At 39.4% G+C, this 18,278-nt stretch overlaps 1 protein-coding gene across 2 annotated transcripts in view; it reads left to right on the top strand.

The window, feature by feature from the left end:
- Positions 1-2,934: 2,934 nt before the first annotated feature.
- The window catches only part of ksr2 (kinase suppressor of ras 2), a 91,848-nt gene continuing 76,504 nt past the window's right edge, over positions 2,935-18,278 (top strand). Inside the window, exons 1-4 of one of the 2 annotated variants that reach the window (XM_071897729.1) lie at positions 2,935-3,108; positions 15,893-16,033; positions 16,674-16,824; positions 18,265-18,267. In XM_071897729.1, coding sequence (XP_071753830.1) covers positions 2,935-3,108; positions 15,893-16,033; positions 16,674-16,824; positions 18,265-18,267 — 469 coding nt within the window. The remainder of the gene's footprint in view (positions 3,109-15,892; positions 16,034-16,673; positions 16,825-18,264; positions 18,268-18,278) is intronic. The other variant, XM_071897728.1, reaches the window with a different exon arrangement.

Genomic DNA, 18,278 nt, shown 5'->3' with positions numbered 1-18,278 from the left:
CCCCCTGTTTGTCTCCCTCCCACCCAGCCACTAAAGACAGCAAATTGTCAAAATGTATAATTTAGCCGGTACAACACAGAGTTTTGTGATTTTGACTTCATGGACAAGATAAGGAATAAAATGCATCACTGTTAGCTACCATTAGTCGACTGCGTAGTATTGAATTGAGCTTGAAGTGACCCAACAATATTAACAGTGTGTGTGTGTGTGTGTGTGTGTGTGTGTGTGTGTGCCCTTGAAAAAGTAAGTACACCCCCTGAAAAAATGTTTCTTTTTTTGACTTATTGAGTTATATGGACAATTAATTTTATTTTCAGCACTATTGACAGGCAAAGGTAATGTTATTCGATAAATAGCACTGACAAAATATACTTGCAATCATTTATTCAACAAAAAAACAACAGAAATACAATTTACTTGTGGAGAAAAAAATAATTACACCCCTAGCTTCAGTGGCTGGTGTTGCCCATGTTGGCAGAAATAGCTTCATGTAGGGATTTCTCATAATTGTCTATCAGTTTCTTTGACTGGGAGGAATTTTCTGTGTGATGTTTGAGAGCTTCAAGTCCTTCCCACAGCATTTCGATTGAATTAAAGGGGAATGCCACCCATTTTAAGAATCCACGTATGTTGTTTCTGTGCCCCAGGACAGTTCAGTCAGTACTTGTGAGTGTGCGCCACTCTTTCCTAAAGGGAGAAACTGGATAAATAACTCTTGAATTTGTGATGTCACTGGGATGTAAAATCCAGCACTGCTCATAGACAACGAATGGGACATTGACTTTGTTGACCCACAAGGCTTTTGTGTGAGTTCTTGCACCCAACTGAGGTTTAAATTCTGGTTCATACCTGTTAGCAATGCTAGAATAAAAACTTATTTTTCATTTTGGTGTGACAACTCATCTCAGTGCCCCATTCATATGGAGCAGCCCCTGATTTTACATCCTAGTGTCATCACAAATTCAAGGTTTTTCTCACTGATTTCAAATTCAGATTCAGAGAAAGCTTTATTGGCATGAATCAAGTCTTACTGAGTGTTGCCAAAGTATATTATAATAGCTCAGGAGAAAATAAGGTACAATATAGATTAATATGGTACGATACAGAATAGGCCAATTCAGTAATTATAGGAACTCTTGAGTCCTTTTTTTTTTTTTTTTCATATTATATGATTCCATAAATATGATTATATGCAATGCTATGGACAATACATAGATCCATATGCAATGCATCATAGACAATTTATTAGCTAATTATCATCCCTGAGATTAGAACACAATGAAACTGCAGCATTGGTTTCATTTCTAGCTTTAGGAAAGAGTGCAAGTTCACAAACATGACTGATCTATCCTGGGTAACAGAAATAACATGTGAATTCTTAAAAATGGGTGGCATTTCCCTTTAAGATCTGGACTTTGACTTGGCCAGTCCATCCTCCATCTCTTCTTTCTGGGCCGTGATATTCCTTGATGTTACTCTGGGAATCTTATAGAGACTTCTTGAAGCATCTTATGGTCCGCTGTTGGGATGAATTTGGAGGGACGGCCTGTGCTAGAATATTGCTCTTGGTCTGGAATTTTCTCCATCTTTCCAACAGTAGAATGATTTCAAATTGCTCCAAAATGCCTTAGCAGCCCTTCCCAGACTCATGAGCATCAATAACCTTCTTCTGAAAGTCACATAGAGCTCTATTGATCTTGGCATTACATGCTACCACATACACCTGTATGGTTAAGGTTAAACCAGAACAAGTTTCTAACCTTTACATAAGGCGGGACCTTGTAAGTAACTCTCTAATGATGTTCTCATCATTTGCACCTCTGTTGGTGCACCTGATTCTAATTTTAACCATTTGATGGCATGATAAAGGTATAGGGATACTAACCTTTTCCACACAAGGAAATTGCATTTTGTGTTTATCATAATTGCATAGAAAATATCCAACCTTTTCAGGGGATGTGCTTACTTTTTTCACAACATTGTGTAGTAATCCTATAATACATTTTTATAAGGATAGCCTACTATAATATCCTACAGGAATATTATAAGGAGATGAAAAAATACTGTAAAGTTTGATCATGTAATATATAAAGTACCACAAAAGTAGCATAAATCACAATAAAGTCACAAAAAACTCACTATTGAGCACCACAGACACAATATAAGTTGCTATAGAAATAGATTTATCCTGTGTGTGTGTGTGTGTGTGTGTGTGTGTGTGTGTGTGTGCTTAAACGAGGCCATACGTTCCAGAAAGCCAAATTTTGTTCTTGGTGTTATTTTTTATTCTTGATACAACAGGCCTGGCGCGGGTATAATTTAGATGAAACTGTGAGCTCACTGCACTTAAAACGCTAATCTCGCGAGAGCATGCTCATCGCGGCGGTGCCTGGGCGATGCGATGCTGTTGCTGTTGCTGTGGATTTGATTGACAGGAAACATGTCGGTGTGGTGGGAGCGAACCGGGATGCAGCTGCTGCCAAGGGAGACGGGGAGTACCTGCATCCAGTCCACACATCAGCACCTTTAAAATGATCAGGCTTTTCCCGAGACGTTTGGTTATGATGCGTTGAACAGCTTTTTTTTTTTTTTTTTTTTAAACAAACAACATCCATTTGAAACGAAGAGACACTCAATGGATGCTGTGGCAAACCGTGCTCAGATTGTATTTCTGCTCAGTATCTTCATATTGTGTTTGATATAGCCTACAACCAGAGACACCTTGATGAAACAGCAGGAACTACGAGGACTGTTGTTGCAATGGAGTCGCCTCTCTCACGGCTCAAATCCCGTCTATAAACCTACATTATCATTGCTCGTTTCATGGCGTTTTGCAGGTTGATCTATTTCGTGGGGCTCTCCACGTTTCTTTTCTGAATATATATATATTTTTAAAGTGCAAATAAAAAAAAACCCCACCACTGCTCGCAAACTATGGACGAGGAGATGACAAAAAGCGAAGAGCAGCATCTTAGTTTGCAAAAAGCCTTGCAGCAGTGCGAGTTGGTGCAAAATATGATAGACATAAGCATTTCTAGTTTGGAGGGTTTACGGACCAAATGTGCCACATCCAACGACTTGACACAAAAAGAGATACGAACGCTGGAGGTAAGCACCCTTTCACTAGAATGACTGAAATCCTGCTATGCATCTTCATCAAAATCAATATGGGGTTGTCACCGTCTGTCATGTCTTTCTAGGCCACTGTGCATATTTTTCAGTGCCTGGGAAAAGAAAAGCTGGTTTTATGCGCTCGGATGTGTCACTGCAATAATATGCAACATTTTGTGTTAAAGCCCACCGCTATCTGTTTTGTGCAGTGCAATAAATCAAGAAGCTACGGGGCTGCAGTGGGCTGTTACAGGCTTGCGCATTCTGCAGGTGGCGGGGAGAGAAGGTGGCTCTTCTCCATCAGAATAATATGAGAGGGAGCCGAGGCCTATAGGCAGCACCGTGTTTACAATCCATTACCAGTGTGCCTGCCTGCCTGCCTGCCTGCCTGCCAGCCTGCCTGCGCATCTGTCCTCACACCGCATCCAGGCCCGGCTGTTATGCAAGGCGGGCAGATTACTGAAATTGTTTCAAAATATCGTTATCCGTTTAATTGGCCCACGGGGTATTCCGTAAATTGCGTTACGTAATGGCCATGATATCCTGGTGTTGTGGTTGTGGTATCAGACCACATTAGGTGCTGTCCGTTCTCAGACCGCTTAAACCAGCCAAACTGCCTCTTACGAAAAAGAGCTATAGTGTTCCTATCATGGATTTTAGAAGGATATTATATCGATATCACTCATCATCAGGTATCATATAGGCCTAGGTCCCTCTAGGAATATTATAGGAGAATTATAGTGATGCCATAGGGGATAAAAATGACCATTAAGTGCGAAAAGGTCGTTATAAACTCACTATTGAATACCTGTGTGAACCACAGACACACTTTAAGTCTCTAAGTCCCTTTATTAATTATAGTGATATCACAGGACATAGAATACCATAAAGTATGACGAGGTCACTGTAAACTCACTATTTCATACCACACACACTATAAGTCCCTAAGTCCCTAATTAGAACATTATGGGAATATCATAGTGATACAATAGGAGTTAAAAAAAATAGCATTTAACTACGATAACATCAGCATAAACTCACCATTGACTGCCTGTGTAGACACTTTTCAGTCTCTAAAGTCCCTGTGGGAATATTATAGTACATAAGGTCAGTGTAACACACACACACACACACACACACACACACACACACACACACACACACACACACACACACAGAGTAAGTACCTATAGTGAAATTATAGGGATAGCCCATAGGAGAAAAAAGAAATACCATAAAGTAAGATAAGGTCACTGTAAACTCACTAGTGAGCACCACACACACTATAAGTGCCTATAGGAATATTATAGGAATATTATAGTGATACCATAGGAGATAAAATATATTATTAAGTGTGATAAAGTCACTATAAACCTGCTATTGAGCACCTGTGTGTAGCACAGACAGGCAATAAATCTCCAAGTCCCTATGGGAATATTATAGGAACATTATAGTGATACCAGAGGAGAGAAAACTACCAGAAAGTACGATAAGGTCACTGTAAACTCACTATTGAGTGACACAGATGCACTACAAAGCCCCATAGGAATATTACAGGAATATAATATAGGGAGATAATAAGGACAATATAGGAATGTGGGGGGATTTCTGTTAAGCACCCACATTATGTGTCCATCTCAGCAAGTCTCTGGCAGTGAGGTGAGACAGGTGCTTTTACTGTAAATGGACTCTCTCTCTCTCTCTCTCTCTCTCTCTCTCGCTCAATTACTGCATAGAACCCATAATAACGACTTATTGGTTCTAAAGGTTTTAATAAAGCAGTTCTGGTGAGTGATGTATAGCAAAACATTACTTGTTGAACTGTTTATCTTGATAATTCATCAAGCGGGGCTTTCAGTCTTCTTCTGCTCTCTGTCATCTGTGTGTCTGGCTTGTTTTACGCAGCTTATTTGACTTGTGTTGACTTTAAATGCTGCACCAATAAGCTGCATGTCTGTGCTGTATCTTGGGTTTAATACCGTATCTTGACCAAGCTGCACTAACAGTGAACTTGAAAATCAGATTGTTTAACTCATTACTTGCAAAATTACAATGTTTTTTTCCTACAGTAACTCTGTTATTATATATAGGCCCAGTGGACAAAATAATAGAGTGAAGTATTGAGATAGTCATGTAGCCTACTGTACATCGGCTGCATTTCCTTTAGGCTACAACCCTCCCTTAAACCAAATTTGACCAAAAACCCAGGATGTGATGTAACGATCCCTTGGGCCATCACTATGTAGAAAGTTGGTCTGGATCTAAGGCAAACTTTATTTATATAGCACATTTCATACACGAGGCAAATTCAATGTACTTTACATTAAACACAAAAAATACAAAATTTGTCATGTAAAATGACATTATCAACTCATAAAATGACATTAAAAAGAAAGAAAGAAAAAAAATAGGTAAGTAAGGATAATAATAAAATAATAACAACTGCATATCAGTTTATCTGTTGTTTGTATCATCTAATATGTGACTTTTTCAGCACAAATTAATAAAACTAAAATGGAAAAGAAATGCGGGACAGGATAGATGTGATCAGTCAGAAAGGGGCCAAAAATCCTCAATCACAAAATGTAGCAACTAATAAAAAACAAATCAACATAGCTGATGACGTATGGAAAAAAAAAAAAAAAATCAAAAACAGACAAAATGAAGAATAATCAGGAAGGAACCAGTAATAAAGTAAAAAAAAATGTAAACAATAAAAACCCCCACAATCGACAGTTAATCCACAAGTACAACAAAAGCCACGCTCCTGAGAACCATCTAGCGTTCCTCAAATCCCAGGAGCAGAAGTGTCTTCCAGGATGACAGTTTGTCTTATTGCTCCAACAACAGATGAGTTTTCCCAGCAGGGGTTTCGAACGGCATCACGACCACGTCAGCCATAAGCAAAGTCTCTCTCATTAACCCGGCCTGGGCGTTATTGGGTGTGTATGGGGGATTCTTAAATGATGTTTGTGTTTTCCACCGCAATCATCAAGTTAAAGGATTATTCCCCAGGCACACTGTGTTAGAAGTGTTGGGCATCGACTTTACCTTTAACCAAAAGCTTACCCAAAGAAAAGCCTCTTCCTATTAATTTGATCATACATTGTAGGTGGTGTAGGCTGGAATGATTGACACATATGACGCTTTCTTGGCTATGGTCGTATGTCTTTTTTGATTTTGGCATCAGAGAGGACAGCAAACTAAGAATTTAACTGTTCAGGACAACTTGTTTTCTCTGTGCATATGACAACAAAGAACTTGAACTTTTGAGGCTTAGCGACGCAGACACATACGGCACATGTGGCCAAACAAGCTGTCAAATCAAGTCAAAACAAGCTTTGTTGTTCTTTTTGAAGTGTAGGTATGATGGACAGACAAATATGTATGTGGACAATAAGTGCAGCAGCAACTATATTTTGTCTCAGAGGTGGAACCATCAGGTGTTTTCCTACTTGGAGCTAGAAGATCTTGGTTGTAAAAAGTTTTGAAGAACAGTTCAACCAATGTAGCTCAGAGCAGTGGTTCTCAACGTGGGGTCTGGGGACCACCAGCGGTCCTTGAGGGGATTCCAGGTGGTCCCCAGCAAACTGTTTGTTAAACTTCAGCATTATTTAATTTACAAGAAGTTAACACAATTAGATAATGTAGAAAAATGACTGTTTTGATCGTAGTTTCTCTGTTATCTCTCTACCTACAATACAGATAGTCATGGAATTCTGGACAAAATTATATCTGACGATAAAAATATTCTCAGATTTGGGTTCGAGAGACAAAATCTCATCAAATGGGGGTCTGTGGCCCTAATGTGGACTAAATTAGGGATCTTTGATATGACAAAGTTTGAGAATCACTGGCTTAGAGGGTTAACCAAATTGAAGCCTATTGGCCAAATTTGTCTGCTTTGAAGATGGAAGATATTCTCAAAAGTCTCTGTTTTGACGCAGTTTGCCTTTTTGGCCTGTGTCCTATGGCTCTTGCCTTTCCTTGTAAAAGTTTGGGGAATACTTTTCACCCCTGTAATGGCAGCAAAACATGTTGTTTATTTTGCTCTGTGTACTTGTGTGGTGGTCATTGTAATTTTGTAGAACTGCATTGTCTTGTATGACTGAAAGTTTTATTCGCATGGCATTGACTACATAGTGATTATACTTCCAGTCCCTTGCCTATTTCCAGCATTTCATTTTTGGCGAAATCACATGTCACTGTTTCTGGGTTTGCTGAAGCTTCAGTTTCAGCCGTGAGACCGTGAAGTCTCATGTTTGGGAGGTGTTTTGAGGCCTTCAAGTCTAGGAATATGATTTTAATGAATAGCAATCTATTTTTTTTTAAGAACTACAGCCAGCAATCATAAAACATCAGATTCAGAATAGTTTTGCTCAGGCCTACATGATTTATCTTTTTTTCTTAGTTCATTTTCACCATATAAAACAGCTTGGTTGATAGCTTGTTAATTAATACAATATGTTGCACCTTTATAGGCAAGGCTCTAAAATACTATAAATGTATGCTTAGTAATGTGTTTTTCTAACAGAGTTGAAGTCAGTTAAAGTTAGTTAAACTTACCCTGATTGAAATACTGCTCATTGTGATCTTGAATTAGCTTGAATGGTAGCATGGCAATCTATAATGCTGGAAAGCGGAGTAGCTACTCTAGTTTTCAAGATCCGATGAAGTCTCAGCTTGTGAAAGTGGTAGTTTGCTTTGCTTGTGTGAAGAGTTCAGTTTAACTCACACCTTAAATGGAAATACTTGTATCTACTTCATGAGCTAAGTTAAATTTGCTTGAGTACCAGCTAGTGCTAGGCTTCATAATATTAGCTTCCTCCTCTCTTACCTCTTACCTTTTTTCTTGGCTTCAGTCTATTGTTGCTTAGCCAGAAAAACTGTGATTCTTTGGCCCCGCCCACTCGACCAGTGAGATTATTTCTGCCTCCAGAGCAGCTCTGCCTCTGAGAAATGTCAGGTGACTCCTTTGGAGGGAATGATAGTCCTTGCTAGCATGATTGAAGCCCTTTATGCTAACTTAAAACCCCTTTCTTCATGACTGGGTAACTTTGCTGCACCTACATCCATATGTCATATTTTGTATACTGTTACACTGCTTCACACTGCACTGTGATTCTCCTCTTGTACACTTTCAGAATTCGAAAAAAAAGTGTATTTGCACAAGACTGTCCCTCATCTGCCTTGAGAAAGTGTTCAGGTGTGCTGGGTTTGTTGACACTTTTGTTGAAAGGTATCTTGAATGACAGGTTGTCCTTTGTCAAAGCTCATATGTGCAAATGGATACTTGGCTATTCGCATAGTGCATTCTCCTTTTAAGTATGCAAGCAAGTATATGTATATCTGACCATGAGCACCTTGCTCTGTCACAGCTTTATACCTTTGCACCCATTCTGTTCATGAATACATTGGCTGATTTGCTGCAAATTCTGTGAAGATATGTCTTGATCTATCAAAAACATGGCACACTATTTTCAGGACCTTGGACAGCTACATCCCTGCTGCACATTACTTGAATTCCTTTTATTAGTTATTTTGTTACTTTACATTACTTTAGCTACTTCTTGTGCTTACTGCAGTTACTTAGTAATGCCAAGGGCACAAGTACTACTCACAGAATTAAAGGACTATTACAAATTTAGGATTAATACATATATGGAAATAATTTGGGTAATTTAACTTTTTTGATACTTTGTGAGAAAGGGACTTCTCTGATGATAGAAATGTTGATTGGCAAGGCTTTCTCTCACTCTCTCTCTCTCTCTCTCTCTCTCTCTCTCTCTCTCTCTCTTCTCTCTCTCTCTCTCTCGTTTCAATCTCACTGAATCAGAATCAGTCACTTTATTCTTCATGTACAATAAAGGTCCAGAAATTTGTTTTAGTGATATAAGTGCAGAGGCACAGTGATAAATTACATAGTAACACTTAAATACTGACACAGAGACGGGAGACAATAAGACCTCACATACCTGGCTATGGGACAGTACCTGACATACTGCAGACAATTAGCCTGTACATATAAAGTCTTCTCTCTCTCTCTCTCTCTCTCTCTCTCTCTCTCTCCGTCCTTCTGTCTCTCCTTCTCTCTCTCCCACACACCCTAACAGAGGTAAAGGCATTTTTTTTTTAGAATATTTGTTCAGTCTTAGATGGAGTATGTCATACTTGACTGAAACATACTTGACATACTTGTGATTATACTTCCTATAATTTGTGGCAAAAAAAAAAATCAAGAGTGGTAGATCATAAGTAGATGTGCAGCTAGTAAGCTTCATACGGTCCATGTATTGTAAGAAGTCAATTTGCTTAGCGAGGGTAAATGTGTGTTTCTCTGTAGGTGTGGACTGGGCAGTCACCTTTTTGGGCAGAGCGTTAGCAGCCGTGGGCGGCCGTTGTAGGGTTTCTGCATTCACAGGTCACATGCCAATCCCTCCTCCACTGCTTTCTGCTTGGGTATGCACCGATGTAGGCCAGCATGCTCTACATTTCTAGCAGTATCAATGATGTATATGTTGTAGGTGTATGTTTGGACTGAGGCCATCCAAATGCATCATCCTTGAGTCTTAAAGCACAACTTCGGACATTTTCAGCCTGGACTCTATTTTACCAGCGTTTTCCATCGATTCTGACCAAAATCCTCTCAGTTTCTTCACTATAGAGCTGCTCACATGTTGCTTGCCATGGTGCGTGGCTCTCCAGTACAGTCCTATAGGGACAATGGATGCTCCGAAAATTAAAGCTGCAGTAGGTAACCTTTATGGATTAACATTTATTAAGAAGTAATAAAAATAAATCGCCACGTTTGGTGGCCAAAGAAAAGCAGGATAATATGTCACAATCTCATGGTGACACTTTATTTTCCGGGTCCACAATCTCCTAATAATTTCCTAGAAAGGAACTGTTAATTTCTTGGAAAGAACCATTACATTATGTACTAATTATAGGGAAAATAGAGAAAGAATTCATTGGTAGTTGGTAAGTACCTGGTAATTTATTTTGGAGTTTCCAAGACAGAACCATGAAATGATGTAGTAGTTGTATAGAAAATTAGAAATTAGAGGAAGGAATTCAACAAATAACTATATTATATAATAATATGAATAATGACTTGGTTTACCAAATTGACCTCTGCCTATTATTTTTCCAGTAAATAGTTTATAGTTTTGCAGTTCTTTCCAGGAAACTCTTTTAGAAATTTACAGTATCTTATTGACTCCACCAAACGCACTGCTTACATTTTCCATAACTATAATTTCACGGTCCTTTCCTGGAAACGTCCCAAGAAATTAACAGTTCCTTTCTAGGAAATTGTTAGGAAATTGTGGACCCAGAAATTAAAGCGTTACCAATCTCACAAACAGCGGTAGTCCCGTTCCTCTGCTATTCTCATTTCAAAGTGGAATGTGTGGAAACCCATCCGACCAATGAGGAGAAGTCTGAGATTTTGGTCAGAATTAATCAGTATGATGGGATATTGGATCCAGGGTCCAGAGTTCATATGGTCAAGTAACTGACAAAAATCCCAATTAGCATAGTGTTAATCCCCCAGATAGATATCAATCAAATGATTATGTGATTATGTGGCAAGCAGATTTCTCTTGTTTTGTTTGTTTTTGTTTTGTTTGTTTTGTTTATTAGTCAGGTATCTACATAAAAAACAGTGGGGAAAGTTCTAAAAAAATATAAACAGGAAGAGCTTTGAGCTTGTGATGCATGTATACAAGCCTTTTGTGTTCATCCTTTGCTCACTTATGTGCTTTTGTTCATTTGTTTACATGGAGCATTAATACGTTTATTTTCATTAGTCAGGACATGCTTTTGAGAATTAAGGATCCCATGTCTGCTGGCTTTTGTCCTGAATTCTGCCCTGCCTCATTTGCATATAAATGTAGAGTAATATTTATATTACGCTGTCCGTTGTGTGTCCTATACTTTCCCCTTGCACCAAATATGAGGTCCTGTTGTCTTTGTACCACGAGTGCCAGTATGCGTTATACTCGGTGAATAAAGTGATTCTGATGGTGAAGTTCTATTGTACTTTAACTCTTCCAACTGAAGGTTTTCCCCTGGTGAGGAAGGTATCATGGCAGCAGAGAGGGTCAGCTGTCTCGCTCTGAATGCATGTGTTCAGTCGTCGATTTGTACGCAAATTTCAAGGGGGATGGAGACAATCAATTCGATAGTGGCGAAGACAGCATGGAGGGTGGGGGACCAGCTGTTTACCCTTTTGTTTATATTGTAACAGCACAACGGTAATTATATATTCAAAGGACATGCAAGTTAGGGATGTTAGGTATCAGATACTCCTGCCAATGCCCTGGACCAAGGCACTGTTCTCAGGGTTGGAGTTGGTCCCCGGGCGCTGCACTGTGGCTGCCCACTGCTTTTAACTAGTTTGGATGGGTCAAATACATACATACATAACTTAATACTCATGGCACTTTAAATGTTAAGTTATGAAACCTCTAATCATGCTCGCTTTGTCATCCTCTCCTGCTTGCTTTGCCTCTGCTGCATCGTCTTTTAAAACATCCTCCTGAACCTGGCTGTCATCTAGGGAGAAAATATAGACTAGTCAGCTTTTCAATGATGGCCAAATAGGCTACTTTGTACAAGGGTACCCCTCCTGTGTATGTGTGTGTGTGTGTGTGTGTGTGTATGTGTGTGTGTGTGCGCGTGTGTTTACATTTGTTTCAGCCTTAGCAGTTATCCGTTTCCTTTACCAGCATAGATTACCCCCCAGAGCAGTAATCAGATTAGGAGCCACTGCACAAAATTCAGCGCATACTAGAGTAAACGCCTTTGTGCTCTAAGTCCCGTGATCCTTAGTCAAATTTTATTTGGGTTTACGTGAGAACGACACACAAAGGGCTTCCTCCCTTTGACGGTGATTACCTGCCACTTGTACAACCAAATTCAAACTAGGTTAATCTTGACTTCCCGATTATTTCGTTGCCTGGCAACATCCCGTTGAGGATGAAATGTAGCCTAATGTATGGCCTGATGTATTTTTTTTTCTTCATTAATATAATTCTGGTGTTAAAATATCAACTAGCTATCTAATCTCTGTTTAATCTCTGTTTCTCTTTTGCCCCGCTTCAAACAGTGTAGGCTGAAATATAGAAAATAATCATTATGACTCCTGACGTTTCTCACACCTGTAGTTTTCTTCTTTTTGAAGAAGTCCCACAGATCTACCTGCCCACCAATAAAAAATAATATCCTCAAGGTGTCATAGCCATGTTGCAGGTTTTGCTATGCAATCAACCAATAAAAAAACATGCATCCATATCAATGCAGGTGCGTGTGACCCCCCGCCCTCGGATTTGCAATTTTTATTTCAAGGAGGGTGGCATCCCCTCGAATCCCTCCTCAAATCGACTTCTGCATATGTTACTGAACATAAAGTTACAAGACATGATTAATTATTAATGCAGGGAAGCAGGATAACCCACAGCACTTTGTTTACCACTTACAGTGTCATTGCAATCATCTTGGTGCAGCTCAAGGTGAAACTTTATTGCCTCAACAGTGGTAAACCACAGACAGACTAAATACAAATGAGTTCCTCTGTCTCTAGAATTTGTTTCTGTGAAATAATAAATCCCTCTATTAGTTTACTATTGATGCCCTTGAACAAATATATCACTGTGGATGTGACCCTTAACCCCTGACTGAACTCAACCCCATTCAAACAAGCATGTCATCATTTTCTCTTTGCTTCCTTCTTGCTATCAAGCCCCTGTTTTTAACTCCATTCACATTGTAGATCATCCAGTCCACAGATGTATGATGTGGTTGCAGTTAAGTGTTTCTAGATTTAACCACAGGTTTACTGCGAGGTCGCTGCATGCTCCACCTCTCAGAAAAGTACTTGCAGTTATCAGGAAAGATCACTTCATGAGCAATAAATTGCTTTTTGTTAACAAGTAAATAAGGATGCAGTGAATGGAGCGGTGCCATAAAAAGGATGAAGAAGGCATGTGATTTTGTATATTAGGCATTCCATTGTTTGCCATGTAAACAAAGGCCAAGGAGTGATGTTGTTGATTGTGAAAATACTTTAGTAATATGACATTTTTGGAAAATTATTTTAATTAGAACATGTGGACTGTGAATATGAGGAACCTACCAAATATTATTCATCAAGAAAACCATGTGAAAACCCTGTAAATCTTCATCAGTTTCATCATGAGTCAAGTTACAGTTACTGTGAATAATTACATTACGGCGATAGTTTGATCAAACAATTTACATCATTCAAAGTAACACAATTTCCCCCCCAATTACCCGTGTTTACATGGATTTATTTGATAGTTGGGTTAGTTCCTGCTCTCGATACCAAATGAAAAATAGCGGAACATTTTGTCATATTTGTCATTTCATTAATTTGGTTCAGCATGAACTGGGTTTTGCAAACCCTCCAAAAAATCTTGGCTTTTTCCACCATGTTCACCATGTTGTGATTTGTGTAATGAAATACATCACTGCTGCTTCCAGGCTGACATCCTGTGTGACCATTCTGGCATAAGCGCATATTTAAAAAACTGAATGAAATCAAACTAAGGTGTTTACATGACAGCTAAATTGACAGATTGAGTATAAATCTAGGTGTGTTAATGGGGTTATGCCCTTACAGGACTAAGGTGTTTACGTGACAGTTGCGGCAGTCCGAGTGTTGCCCTAACCAGGTTAATTATTAATGTTCATGTAAATGTACCCAATGTCAAGACCACAGGACCCATAAGACCTATTTGAAACACATTTTGTAATTTCAAAACTACATAGCTGTCAGTCAGAAAATAAGAATTATTTTCCTTACTCCTGAAAAGCTTATTTTATGGGAGACATTGATGTTGATGCATGTAAACATCATATGAAACCTGGTTAAGATGCCTGGCTTACTCCTATATCCATAAACGGATTACTGTGGCATTGAAAAATCGTACTCCTTACACTTTTGGTTTTTAATACAGTTATCGATACATTTTGATGCAGCAGTACTTACTATTACTAGTAGGATCATCATTTGTTTCACTTGTATTAGGTGTAACCTGCTTCTCAGCCAGACAGAGTAGCTGGGTAGTGGCACCTCTCAATCATTTTTGCAGGCGGATAGTCCTATCTGGGGGTGGGAATCACCGGGCGGAAGAGGTTCATAAGGGGCCCGGGTGCAAGAACTGCTATGGGGCCCCCTTACCCCAGCATGCCCCCCTCATACCACAACCTACCAACATCACTACTAATCTTGCATGATTACTTTACAGTGAATATAAAATTATTAATACATTTCAAACATAGATGCATAGCTTGAGATTGCAAGAAAGTACAGACTTTAGAGATGTGAACTACACTTGTCAGTAATTCACATCTGAATGCTAGGGGGCCCATGTTGTATTTAGAGGGACTGTGACGCCCCACCATCATCTTTATGCCAGTGGTGGAAATATTCTGTTCATTGGTTTGATCGTGGCAACAGGAAGATTCTCATCGAAGGATATCAAAGATGCATGTAAACAGCATAACCTGAATACGATCTTCAAGACAGCAGTATGGTCAGTAGCTGGGTTACTTTGTACATGTAAACATAGCCAGCACACAGTTACATATACATTCACACCTGGGAGCTTTCAGCCGTCTGCTGTTGGCCACTGAGCAGCTCCACTGGAGTAAATGGGGGTTAAGTGGCATCTCAACAGTGGTGGTTGAGGGAGCGGAGAGTGTTAAATTTATTATCCTATAGCCTTCCAGGGATTTGAACCAGCAACCTTGCAGTAACAAACACACCTCTCTAACCTCTAGGCTGCTGCTGCCCCCCTGCTGCTCACTACTGTCTATTAGGAAGATAATAACACGTCATGAGGATGTCGGTTAAGTTTCCTTTCACTTGTCAATGTTGTATTTCAACCAGCTTTGACCATTGGGACTTTGAGCTGTTAAGTTACTGGCAAAAGGCAGAAAATACTCAAAGTGTAAAACTGAGAAAAATGTCTTTTAAGTATTTTTTTTTTACTGAATTTATTGAACATATGCTGATTTGTTGATTTAGTAAGAGATTATTCTTTATCCAGATTAATGGTGAACAAATCTGACAAATGACAAAACCTTAAGCTACTGTATTTTTGTTTTGTATGGCAGTATGGTTGCATTATTGTTCATTTTATGTCATGTTTGTTCTATGCCAATTTTTTTAAATATTTCTAGCCAGTTCAGGAGTTTGGAATTGCCTTCCTCATATATACTTGCCAATCAGACTGGCTTTGAGGCATTTTGACAAAAGAGAGTTTGACACTCTCTGATTAGATCTGTATTTGGTTGTGATAAACAAACAGGTTGGCTCTTCAGGACGGGTTCACAAAACAATGAGAAGTTTGTTGTTTTGTTCCCTATGATCTGACGCATTCTGTGGTGGTAAAATATTCAAATGTGTTCAGATTTCATCAGAAGTGAAACAAGTCTATGAGTGTTTTTCAATATCCAGCATTTTTGTGTTGTCGTTCTTCTGGACTGCATCAGATTGTTTGGGGGGAGTTTGCTCTCTCCATATTAGTACAGTAGTGGTAGAAAATGAGTTTAGATGCTGTGCAGAAAAGTCTAAAACATTTTTCATTTTTTTAAAGCTGTATCCTCGTACTGGAATGAATTGCAATATTGCGCAAACAGCAATGTAAATAGCACATTTTTAGTCAGCATTGAAAAGTAAAAGAATATAAAAGACGTAACGTTTTGCCAGCCCTCCCTCCCCTCCTCACTGTCTCTGTCCCCTCCTCCCCAGGGGAAGCTGGTGAAGTACTTCAGCCGCCAGCTGTCCTGTAAGTGCAAAGTGGCCTTAGAGGAGCGCAGTGCCGAGCTGGAGGACTTCCCTCGCCTCGGACACTGGTTCCGCATCGTCAACATGAGGAAAGAGGTCACACAGGTAAGCCTGAAAGCTGATACAAAATAAAATACACACATCTTATCATCCTAAATCACAAAATGGGCCTGCAACAACAAATTGAGACCCTGTCGATTTGCCTTATTTAAATTCTGGTGCTTTGGTATGTAGACTTCTCTGCCCACAGTAAGTGACAAATCAAAACTTTGATATAAAGCAATCACCGACTGGCTGGATTGATAAACATGAGCGTGTTGTGTGCAGTTTACTGACGTCACATTACAGGATTTCTGGGTATTGAAGTTGGATTTTATTATTTTCTTCACTTGATCTGGACTGAGCCTGGTGGCAGAAACCCTGTATCTGTGATGTCCTGGGTTTGAATCTCTCCACTTTGAACTGTCAATAAAGCATAAATGCTGAAAAAAAAAGTTAACATTTTTCACACAGTTACCTCTCGCTGCCATTTGGGGCCGTCAGCGTGTGAAATTTTAACGTTTTTATGTGAATCTTGATGGAGATGCTGACGACTGCAAAGACGTTTAAGTTTACCTGTGCATGTACATGTATGTTCTATACTTAAATCTGTGCATGTGTGTCTGTGTGTGTGTGGCTGCGGCTGTGTGCGCATCGTTTGGTTGCATGTGTGTGTGTGTGTGTGTGTGTGTGTGTGTGTCTTCAGGAGATGGGCCCAGGCGAGGTGACCCTGGAGGGCCTGCTGGAGATGAGTGAGGAGCAGGTGTGTGAGGTTCTGCAGAAGTTTGGTGCCAACGAGGAGGAGTGTGCCCGGCTCAACGCCTCTCTCTCCTGCCTCAGAAAGGCCCACCAGCTCGGTAGGGGCTCGCCCAAAACACACAGAGAGGGACACACACGCATTAAAATCTCTGCCTTCCCCCACAATGTCCTTAAAGGAGAATTTGGAGTTTAGAGTTACAGCCAATTTACTACTAGCCAGAGGTGTGACAAAGTCAACTTTGCTCGAGTCCCAAGTCAGTCTCAAGTCTTAAGTCACAAGTCTCCAGTCAAGTCCCAAGTCTAAATGTAGATTACCAAGTCAAGTCTAAGTCAAGTCCATGTCATTAGTGTCAAGTCCCAAGTCTAAATGTAGAACAGCAAGTCAAGTCAGAACAAATCAAGAGTCCAGTATCAATTTAATATCTTAAAGAAAACTAAATATCTAGGACTTTTAAATGCAATATGGTTTTAATAGGAAAAGAAAACTTGGTAAGAGCATCATGAGTTTGATTTCTATAATCAGTTTCAACTTCAATAAATTCAGTCATTCCATACAAATTCAGAAAACAGAATTTAAGTTCAGTCGTCTGCTGGAACAAATCTCATCACTTTCAATCTAAGTCATTTACACAAACACAAGATCTCAAGTCAAGACTTTAGAAACCTTTTCAAGTCATCAAAGTACAAGTCAGAGTCAAGTCCCAAGTCACCAGAACCCAAGTCAAGTCAAGTCTCAAGTCTTCTCTTCATGCATCAAGTCAAGTCTCAAGTCTTCTCTTCATGCATCAAGTCAAGTCTCAAGTCTTCTCTTCATGCAAGTCAAGTCACAAGTAATTAAAATCGTGACTCGAATCTGACTTGAGTCCAAGTCATGTGACTCGATTCCCCACCTCTGCTACTACCTATGTCTATTTTACATTTCCCCAATCATTTTGAAATGCTTGCCGTATGTAATTCGAAGTTTTTACATTTTGACATTTTTTTACGCACTGTACAGTGTCAAACCTAGCTTGAAATGAACTGCTGTTCCGGCTAACAAAGACGGCCCAAATAACGAGTGGCACTTAAAAAAACACTGGTATTATCCTTTAATTCCAAATGATATTCCAATAATATCGTACAATGAAAGAACAGGATTCTCCCATCTCCACGTTTTGTTCATTATGTCCTGTTCGATAACAGTCAACAGTGTGATTACCTCTTTATCCTGCAGGCAATTCTATAGATTTGATATTATACTGTTTTTTTTTTTAAATGAATTTAGACAAAGGGAATTGTAGTGAAGGATGTACCATAGTAGAAGTAGGGAGCGGGAGCTTAAAAACTGTGTATAAATGTGTGTGTGAGTTATCAGGGGTTGATAGTATAGTCGACAGAAAACATTGAGAAGAAATTGACATGGACAAGAATGACAAACCAGATAAAGCAACAAAACCTAATTACACTTTAATTACACCAAACATCAATAAGACATGAACATTATACAACATGCTATTGTAATGTATAAAATATTATGATGGCTAGGACATGTAGGGGAGGGGGTGGGGAGGTC

This window comes from Centroberyx gerrardi, chromosome 8, assembly GCF_048128805.1.
Source record: "Centroberyx gerrardi isolate f3 chromosome 8, fCenGer3.hap1.cur.20231027, whole genome shotgun sequence".
NCBI lineage: Eukaryota > Metazoa > Chordata > Actinopteri > Beryciformes > Berycidae > Centroberyx > Centroberyx gerrardi.
Note: the sequence above shows the minus strand (reverse complement) of the source record. Positions and strands in the feature narration are given on the sequence as shown.